Source organism: Rhinoderma darwinii, chromosome 3 (assembly GCF_050947455.1).
Source record: "Rhinoderma darwinii isolate aRhiDar2 chromosome 3, aRhiDar2.hap1, whole genome shotgun sequence".
Taxonomy (NCBI): Eukaryota; Metazoa; Chordata; class Amphibia; order Anura; family Rhinodermatidae; genus Rhinoderma; species Rhinoderma darwinii.
Window position 1 is genome coordinate 203,556,364 of NC_134689.1, and position 10,779 is coordinate 203,567,142.

Here is a 10,779-nt window from a genome sequence, read left to right on the forward strand (position 1 = left end):
TTAACTGCAACCATAGTGACTATTTTGTTGAACGTAACTACAAGTCCTGTGTCACTAGTCTTTCTCCGATAAGCATGTCTGTTGTAGATACTTCTAAAACTTAGTCTGTGAGTTAATCCATCTCCAGCTATGAAAACGATTTAATGCCAATACTCTATGTGCAACAATTTCCTAATACTCCTATTTCAAACATCTGAAACTTAGATGATTTAAGTTAGGCAGCCAAGGGGTGCCTGATAGGGATGTATACTGTGGCACCTGTAACCGATTGTTACCCACGAACCTTTCACCACTATGTGTAAATATGTATTAAAGTGGGAGTTAGAATAGTGGACATGTAAAAAACAATTTCGTTTTTAGTTTCTCCAATTTAATACAAGCTGGTTCTCTAGGGCAGATTAATTCCTGGAAGAGGCTGTTGATTTTATAGAAGTAGCACAAAGGTATATAGGTGAATTATGCAATACATAGAATAACTACGGTATTCACATAATTTTCAATAAATTTAGTCTGCCTACTATGGATATAAGCAATTGAGACCGTGCCTCCATTTATTCGAATCCTGATTCACAGCTCTTCATACAGTATGCGAACCCAGGAAATGAAGTTGGGTCCTAGACCAAACTTCTCCAACACTATCCACAAATATTCCACAAGCAAATAACTGTCACCTGGATTATCTCCTGGCAGCTGCAGGTTTGAGTATATACAGTTTATGTTCATAGCAGTGAATACATTTCCTGTTGGCAATGCTCCATACAATGAATCTTCGTTTAATTAAGATCTTGACTCAGCTTGACTGTCGTGACGAGAATACAAGTTTACTTAGTGTTAGATACTTAATAAATAAAAACACACCCTGTTTACAGTGAATCCGTGCTAGTTTTTTTTTGTTTATTTGCTGAATTTACGGGAATACAGTCATGCGTGAAAAACATGCCAGTTCCCAGGTTTGCTAACCAGTCAACCTAAGATTAGACTATATTAATTCCCCATGCAGTTGACCCTCAACAGAAAGGTGATCTAAAGTTTTAAAAGACTACGGGACTGTTCACATCAGCGTTGTCTTTCCGTTGAGGGGTTCCGTCTGAGGTTTCCGTCAGGTTAACCTCTCAACGGAAAGACAAACGGAAACCTTGGCTTCCGTTTCCCTCACCATTGATCTCAATGGTGACGGAAACGTTGTTAATGGTTTCTGTTGGTCACCGTTGTGACAGGGTTCCATGTTTTGATGGAATCAGTAGCGCAGTCGACTATTTATATCTATTAACTGTAATGAGTTTTTTACATTGCCAAATAGGAGTTTCCTGTATTGTAATCCATTTATAAATGCTTCTCTGCCAATTGATTTTTCATTCATTTATTTTAGATGATTACCAGGTGTTTTACAAAAGATACGTCCACTAGTGTAGAGGGAGGTTTTTTTATTTGCTAAACTTCATTTTAAAAGACAAGTTTGTTATATAATAAACTAGGCTATGATTAAATACCCTGCGAGGTTCGAAACACGTAAGTGTATGCTATTTTTGTACTGATGTCTAGGATTCCTAAATAACGAAAGGTTGTCAAAAGTGCTGGAAACATGTTTATGTTTTGCATTGATGACTGCCGCGGCCTAGCAGCCATTCTCCGGGAGGCAAGCTGTGGAGTTTTCAGCCCACGAACCTGCTTGTGAGCTGACACTCTCTTGAAATGAAAAATGTATTATGCATTAATATTATTAACTGATAATTAATAGATAAAGTACAGGGATGTTTGAAGAGATATACTGGAGTTTTGTGAAGAAAATTGTGTTGTTTTTTTTTGCAGGTTTGATTCCCATACTGTTTTAATCGGCGTAAAATGCACAAGTATGAGTGGAGTAGTCCTTAAGCTTCAAAACACATTAGAACAGATTTACTACTATTTCTGGGACTATCTGCCAAATTTTGGTGCAAATTGGCATAGTTTGTTCCAAAAGTAGCGTGATTTAGGGAGAATGAGGAGTAAGTTGGAGGCAGAAATAGATGTTGCATGTACCACTGTGATCAATTTTATGCCTGCATTGTCTAAGTTTACATTGTCAAACTATTTGACAGCATTAGAAAATGTCAGGGTTATTAAAATTGTACCTAGAAACCGATCTATACACGCACACACACACACACACACACACACACACACACACACACACACACACACACACACACACACACACACACACACACACATCAAATTCAAAATCAGTGTGATGAAAAAAAATTGCAAAGATTTTCCCCTACATATTTCTTAACGTTTTTCTATATATGAATAGTCAAACAAAGCACCAATAATTAATAAAAATATGTTTAGAATTAAAACCTGATTTAAAATGTCATTTTCTGATGATACATCCCCTTTTAAAGGCTAAATTAGACCTTACCTAGAGGTGTCTTCCAACCAGTTTAAACACTTCAGTTTAAATCCATATAAAAAAAACTGCGCAAATACCTTGCTTTACTTACCTTTTTATTGGCATGTTTTATTCTCCATTGAATTTTTAGCTTTCTGCATCAAAGTCCATTTGGTTTCTGCATAGTGCAGAGCAGTGAATTGGGAGATCTCAGATAACTATAAGGCCTCATGCACGTGATCTTATTTTCTAGGAAAAGTATTGCACTTATCACTTTTTGTATTTTTATTTACATTCTCGTCCCATCCAAATATATATATATATTTGTTACAGCTAAAATGTTTTGATTTTTTTCCCTAGATTTTCACATGGATCGATAAGTGATTCAAATATCACTTCTATTGCGGTTGACAAATACATATATGTGGCAAAAAAGTACAGTCCATATGTGGAGATTTGGGATAAGAAGACAGAAAAATTATGTGAAGTGCTTGACTGTGCCCAGTTCTTAAAGTAAATAACTGTATCTTCTTACTTTTTCAATTTTATCATTTCGATTGCTTGTTTTATTGTATTGGGTGATTTTGCCCATTGATACAGTTCTTATTGTGTGTTCTAAAGACTCAAGATATTACTGTAGTGTTGTGGGGTTGGAAGCAGAAGAAAAGTAGAACGTATTTTTTATGTACTTTTATGATACAATTCCTGCAGTTTATAATGAGCTATGATCAATCTGTAATTGTTGTCAAATTATTTTCTTATAAGCTCAGTTGTATTATGGTACACCAATGGTGAAGACACATTTGTCAAACACTTGCTAATGTAGAAAAAGTAAATTAAAAACTTGTTTGTACTAGGATGCACTTTTATTGGCATGTTTTTATTTGTTTTAGAGAAGAAATTGTGAAGCAGAGAAAAATAAAGAAAGAAGATTCTTATACAGCTCGAGTTAAAGCCTTGTTTTTACAGAAAAATACTGCCCTTTGGGTGGGAACGGGTGGAGGACATATCCTGCTCATTGACTTATCAACTCGACGACCAATAAGAATCATCTCTAGTTTCTGCGACTCTATCCGCTGCATGGTTCCTTCTCAGCTAGGTAGCGATATACTGAAGGCGAATGCTGCATTATTGACCTTATTTTATAGTTTACTGTATATGATGTCATCTTCAAGACTAGAATAACTAATCAATGGAACATGTATTAATTCCAAGTTGCAGTGTAGACATTGCAAATTTACATAATATACCTGTTTTATAAAGTTCTAGCTAATGTTGTGAGTCCGTCTTTTAATATATTGTTGATGTGTTTTCTTCTAGATAAAGGAAGTTTAAAGAATGTTGTTCTTGTTTTAGGATGCCGTTGCACACTGCAGAAAGGTAAAAAAAAATTATTATGGTGAATTTCCATATTTCTGAAACATATATTTATTTTTTTGTTTAAAAGAAATCAGCATTTACTGTGCATTTTTGGGTCATCATAAGATGTTCTGTTATGGAAATTATAATAAACAGCAAAACAATGGGGGGTTGTCCAGGTTTAGAGAATAGGGTCCGTTTGTTGTTGTTTTTTTCCTTTAACCCGTTAGTGACCGGCCCATCGTGTTTTTACGTCGGTCACTAACGGGCCTTATTCCGATGCCATAGACTTTTTACGTTGCGGCATCGGAATAAGTAAACAGAGCAGGGAGCTGTCAGATCTCCCTGCTCTCAGCTGCCAGAGGCAGCTGAGGGCTGGGAGTGTCCCTGCTCTGCCGTGTGAGATCGATATTCGTATCGATCTCACCCGTTTAACCCCTCAGATGCGGTGCTCAATAGCGAGCACCGCATCTGAGTGGTTTTGGAGAGAGGGAGGGAGCTCCCTCTCTCTCCCACCGACACCCGGCGATACGATCGCCGAGTGTCAGTGTCTCCCATGGCAGCCGGGGGCCTAATAAAGGCCCCCAGGTCTGCCTGTAATGAATGCCTGCTAGGGCATGCCGGAGGCATGACCTAGCAGATGCCTGTCCGTTTTAAACGGACAGGCAGTAATACACTGTAATACAGAAGTATTGCAGTGTATTATAATAGCGATCGCAGAATCGCATATTAAAGTCCCCTAATGGGACTAGTAAAAAAGTAAAAAAAAAGTTTAATAAAGTTAATTTAAAAAAAATGAAAGACCCACTTTTTCCCCTTACAAACTGCTTTACTATTAATAAACCAAAATAAAGTAAAAAAGTTACACATATTTGGTATCGTCCGTAACGACCCCGACTATAAAGCTATTACATTACTTAACCCACACGGTGAACGCCGTAAAAAATTAAATAAAAAATGACAGAAAAATTGCTGTTTTCTGTGAATACTGACTTTAAAAAAATGTGATTAAAAAGTGATCAAAAAGTCGCATCTACTCCAAAATGGTACCAATAAAAACTACAAGTCGTCCCGCAAAAAAAAGCCCTCATACAAACGCATCGGTGAAAAAATAAAAACGTTACGGCTCTTCAAATATGGAGGCACAAAATCAAATAATTTTGAAAAAAAAGCGTTTTTACTGTGTAAAAGTAGTAAAACATACAACAACTATACAAATTTGGTATCGTTGCAATCGTAACAACCCGCTGAATAAAGTTATTGTTATTTATACCATACGGTAAACGGCGTAGATTTAGGACGTGAAATTTCAGATTTTTTTCTATTCCCCCCCCCCAAAAAAAAGCTAATAAAAGTTAATCAATAAATAATATGTACCTAAAAATGGTGCTATTAAAAAATACAACTTGTCCCGCAAAAAAACAAGACCTTATACAGCTATGTCGACGCAAAAATAAAAGAGTTCTAGCTCTTGGAATGCGACGATTGAAAAACGTAAAAAATAGTTTTGTCATTAAGGTCCAAAATAGGCTGGTCATTAAGGGGTTAAAACTCTTGTCCATGGACTGTGGCTGGTATTGCTTAAATGGGGATGAGCTGCATACTAGAAACATCTATTGGACAGGAGTTGTGCTGTTTCTGGGGAAAAAAAACTTTTTTTTTTTTAAACCTTGGACCTAAACCCCTAAATGTCATGCCAATTGAGCTACAGTATTGCCTCTATGACAGGACTTACTGTCAGGCAGTGCGTACTTTCTTTCTTGATCTAGGGCTTTTGACGTTTTAGGACTCCTACTAAACATTTTCGTTTAGTTTACTAAAATACCTGTGGGGAAAGTACGGCCTATTAAAGGGGTTTCTCATTATAGAAATTGATGGCATATCTTTGATCAGCATGTACCCCACTGATCCTGAGAATAAAGGGGTGGCAGCACTAGCTCAATTTCTCCCTGCACAGCTAGGCTCCCAGCCACCGGCTGTGTAGGGACCTGCAGCACAGTCCCAATCACTTGATTTTGGCTGTGTTGTAGTTTATAGCAGAGCAGGTGGCTGGGAGTGCCATTGTGCAGGAATAAAATGTGAAGGGGCTGCAGCGCTGAACCAGTGCTGCTGCCCCTTTGTTCTCAGGATTTGTGGGCATCCCTGCAGTCACTTTCTGTGATGGTTAAACCCTGTTAAGCCTTCATCAAGTTTGTCTGTCGTTTTAAGACTTTTTACATGACACCTATATTAGGGACAATATAACCAATCCATATTTGAGAATACACTTCCTCAAGTATGCTTACAAACTTTATGGTTTAACCCCTTAGTGACCACCAATATGCCTTACTAAGGGGCCTTAGGCTAGGCCGTCGCCTTTTCATGGCGGCCCAGTCTGAGTACTGCACGGGTGTCCCATGCAGGCTGGAGCCGGGGCTCGGCTGTCTGATGACAGCCGGGCTCCTGCTCCAACGGCCGTGATCGAAGTTTAATTAGATCGCGGTCGTTTATCCCGTTAAATGCTGCGGTCAATAGCGATCACGGCATTTAACTTGTTTACAGAGGGAGGGAGTTCCCTCTCTCACCTATCGGCGGCCCGCAAATGCAATCGTGGCCTCTGATGGGGTGTCATGGCATCCGGGGGCCTGATAAAAGCCCCCAGGTCTGCCCTGGGCATATGCCTATTAGGACGTGCCAGAGGCACGTCCTAATAGATTGCCTGTCCGTTTTACAGTGACAGGCAATAATGCTTTGGTATACTAAGTATATGAAAGTGTTATAGCAGCGATCTGAAGATCACATAGTAAAGTCCCCTAGTGGGACTAAAAAAAATAAGTAAGTAATATGAAATAAAAATTATTAATAAAAATGACAATAAAAAAATAAATAATTTTTTCCCCCAAAAAAGTGGTTTTATTTAGTAAAAGTGTAAAAAATAAATAAAAGTACACATATATGGTATCACTATGACCATAATGACTCAAACAATAAAGTTAATATGTAATTTAAACCGCAAAAAAAAAAGCAAAAAACAATAGTAAAATTGCTTTTTTTTTCCTTTGCCCCCCCCCCCAAAAGTCATAAAAGTTAATCAAGAAGTCCCATGTACCCCAAAACAGTACCAATCAAAACTACGTCTCCTTCGGCAAAAAACAAGCCTACAGATCACTACATTGACAGAAAAATAAAAAAATGACGGCTCTTGGAAAGCGATAATGCAATAACAAATAATTTTAGTTCAAAAGTGTTTTTATTGTCCAAAAGTCGTAAAACATAAAAAACCTCTACATATGTGGTATCGTCGTAATCGTACGCACCCATAAAATAAAGGTAATGTGTTATTTACGCCGCACAGTGAACGGCGTCAATTTAAAACGCATAGAACCATGTCCGAATTTCAAGGGTTTTTTCTATTCCCCCCCCCCCCAAAAAAAAGTTAACAAAAGTTCATCAAAAATTTATATGTACACCAAAATGGTGCCATTAAAAAGTAAAACTAATCCTGCAAAAAAACAAGTCCTCATACAGCTATGTCAATGGAAAAATAAAAAAGTTATAGGTCTTTGAATGGGACTATGGAAAAATTTAAAAAATTGCTTGGTCATTAAGGCTGGTCACTAAGGGGTTAATAGTTCTCTGACATACTCTAGGCCATAGGGTAAGCATCTGTTTAAGGGTATGTTCACACGGCGGGGGTCCGTAACGGCTGAAATTACGGGGATGTTTCAGCCTGAAAACATCCCCGTAATTTCAGCCGTACCGGCATGTGCAGGCGCTTGAACGCCGCGTCAATTACGGCCGTAATTAGCGCTGCTATTCATTGGAGTCAATGAATAGCGGCTCCAATTACGGCCAAAGAAGTGACAGGTCACTTCTTCTACGCGGGCGTCTATTTACGCGCCGTCATTTGACAGTGGCGCGTAAATATACGCCTCGTGTGAACAGACAAACGTCTGCCCATTGCTTTCAATGGGCAGATGTTTGTCAGCGCTATTGAGGCGCTATTTTCGGGCGTAATTCGGGGCAAAAACGCCCGATTTACGTCCGTAAATAGGCCGTGTGAACATACCCTAACAAGAAACTAAAAGGTTTCACGTGTTACATTTTCAACTTACATTGTTTTGGAGGAACAGAATAGTTTTAATGACCACACCATGCTTGTAATACTCAATGCCCAGAACCATGTTTTTCATTGCATCTATTTTTAAAGTGTTTTTTTGTCCTGCTCAATGAAATGTATGTATGATATGTACATGTATTGATCCAAATGATTTGAAAATCTAGACCTTTTTTTATGTAAACCTGAAAAACGGTTTTAGATTTTGGAGATATTTACTGTAAATCAAAGAAAAGTTCTGACAGTAAAATTAAAAAATATTCAAGATTCTGCACATCTTGGTAACTATTCTAGTTTAAAGCAAATTTGTTATATAAACCAAGTTAAAGGCTATGTACACCTTTTGAGGGGCATATGGTTACACCATGTGTGTTTGGTGTAACTTTTTAATTAGTCTTTCTAAAAAAGTAAAACAAATTTTTAATATACAGCTGCTCTGTACTCTCTATCTTTCACTATGACCTGAATCCGTCAGTCCCGCAGACCTGACTGATTCCGTGTCAGTGGGTCCTTCATGTCTCTGACACGCAGGATCCACCTGTAATCTATCACATCTAAGTTATGAACTTCGATGTGATGGCTAACCGCTCAATAATGTGTCAGGGATACGCAGGACCCGCAGTCACTGAACCTGTCAGTCCCACAGACCTGATGGGAACAGGATTTAGCGCTACATACAGCTGCTCTGTATGCAGAATACAGAGCAGCTGTATCTAAAAAGTAAAGCAAATTTTTAATAAAGGCTAATTAAAATGCTGCACTAATCACACTGACAGACCTGTATATATAAAAAAAAAGTGCCCGTCAAATGTTTACATTAAGGTCTTCATACAAAAAGGTCAGATTTACTTGTGCCTTAAAGAGTAACTGTACTTTCCTTTTTTACACCGTTTTTGCTTTGTCTTTTAAATGACTACAACGTATATTTCTAAAAACGTACGTTGTAGTCATTTAATCTATTACCGCACATTGGCATAATCTTTTCTCATAGGCTGTACATGAGAACATTGCTCTTTTTATCATTTCTGTTAATGCTAAATTCTTTTACATAGAATCTGTGCTTTTTGTGGTTATTTTAAATACAGTTAGACTTTTAATATTTTCCTGAATTTTTAGAAATACAGTCATTTCTTTCTGTGTGGGATATGAACCTTCCACATGAGGTCCAAAACCTTAAAAAACATAATGAAATAAGACAGGAGTTAGCAGAAAAAGCAAGAGGATTATCACTAGACTGATAAACAGTGGTAAGTCATTATAGAAATATATATATGTGTATGATATACATTATTTTGTATATTCTGTTTTTGTTAATACCATATTTTTTTCTTAGCTATATGTGGTCATTTTACTTCATATCAAAGAAGTTTGTAATTGATCTTTGTTGAAAATGATATCTCCTTTCTCCTTTTAAACCGCACGTCGGATGGCCATAGTTTAACAATGCTACCTTGCCACGTGGCTGCTCCATGCAATGGATCTGCCACTATGAGTAAGAGGGGACCATGTACAGGCTGTGCCGTGAAAGGTGAAATGAAGACCTAATTTTAATAAAGAACATTTAAAAACGTATTCGATTTCTAGTAAAATAGACACTTTAGCCAAAGGAAAAAAAAAATCTCAGACAATCCTTGTTGGGGCAACCTGAGAATTTAATTTTTATGTGTGTGTCTCCTTAATTATATTAAGTGTTTTTTCTTTTTTATTAGTAGAAGTAAGCTTAATCATTGTTGCACCTATCAACGTTTTGCCATCGACAAATGCCTTGACATGACTGCAAGCTAACAGTTACTGCTCCCGGACAGCTTTGAGGACACAAAATAATGATTGCACAGCAGTTTTTCCCAAAGAATTGGGCCCAGTGCGTTCCACATAAAAAACACAAATTTCTATTTAGAATATTCTTTAGCACATTGTATACTCCAGTGGCTATTCAGGATAAATCAATCCTCATATTGATTTATTTTTAGATATACATTTATTATTTTCGATTTGTTTTCTTATCTTGTGAATGTAAAATAAATATGTAAATACTGATATATACTTTCTCTTGTTTACAGACAGATATTTTTTTAAATGTAATTATGCTGTTTTAACATTTTCTGTATGAAAATGAAAGTATACTGTTTTGTTAAAAAAAAATATATACATTTGTTTGGGAATAAACTATATCTAAGTAATTGTAATGTTTGATTTTTTTTATACTTTTGTATATTTTGTTCTCTTTCTCTTTTTTAATGCTGCTTGTTTTATTAAATTTTTTGGTTCAGTTATGGGTCTACCTAGTATACATTAAAGGGGTTTTCCCCGATCCGGGTTAGTTTCAGAATCTCTATTTTGCTTTACAAGATGTCAGAAAACAATAGCAACTAATTATGGCATGACACTGTGAGATTATTGGCTTTGTTATGCTCATACGATGTCCCGAAAGTCATGGTGTCACTACTTAGTGTATCAGTAGGAAAGAGTCATTTTCGATACCAAGTATATTGAAAATATTTTCATTGAAATTAAGAGACAAAAGTTTTTTAATTCGTGTCTAACTACTCCACAGCCTATACTGAGCTAACCAGATTTAGCTTAGTGTTCATAGTAGGGATGTCACGATACCAGAATTTGGACTTCGATACCGATACTTAGTTTAGTATTGCGATTTCGATACTTTGCCAACAGTAATAAAAAAAAGTTCTTCCGTTTTCGGATGTGAGGCGCGAGGTGTGATGAATTTTGAATGTGCCTCACATTAATAGTAATTAATCCCATCATGTTTCTCAGTCATAATGGGTTAATGTGTGTGGTACATGATGGGGTTAATTACTATTAATGTGAAGAACATGGAGGTTAAATTCATCACACCTCGTGCCCCACATTAATAAGTGAAAGAAGGCTGTGTTTATTTTATTTTTTTACAGCGAACACATCATAAATGATGCAAAAAAATTGTTGTGCAGGT

At 36.9% G+C, this 10,779-nt stretch overlaps 1 protein-coding gene across 5 annotated transcripts in view; it reads left to right on the forward strand.

Annotated features, from left to right (window-relative positions):
- LRRK2 (leucine rich repeat kinase 2) overlaps window positions 1-9,880 on the forward strand; it is a 165,379-nt gene extending 155,499 nt beyond the window's left edge. For 4 of the 5 annotated variants that reach the window (XM_075857254.1, XM_075857256.1, XM_075857252.1 and 1 more), the window contains exons 49-53: window positions 2,732-2,884; window positions 3,265-3,470; window positions 3,692-3,751; window positions 8,943-9,073; window positions 9,536-9,880. In XM_075857254.1, the coding sequence (XP_075713369.1) occupies window positions 2,732-2,884; window positions 3,265-3,470; window positions 3,692-3,751; window positions 8,943-9,064 (541 nt within the window). In that variant the 3' untranslated portion in view covers window positions 9,065-9,073; window positions 9,536-9,880. The remainder of the gene's footprint in view (window positions 1-2,731; window positions 2,885-3,264; window positions 3,471-3,691; window positions 3,752-8,942; window positions 9,074-9,535) is intronic. The other variant, XM_075857257.1, reaches the window with a different exon arrangement.
- The last annotated feature ends 899 nt before the right edge of the window (window positions 9,881-10,779 follow it).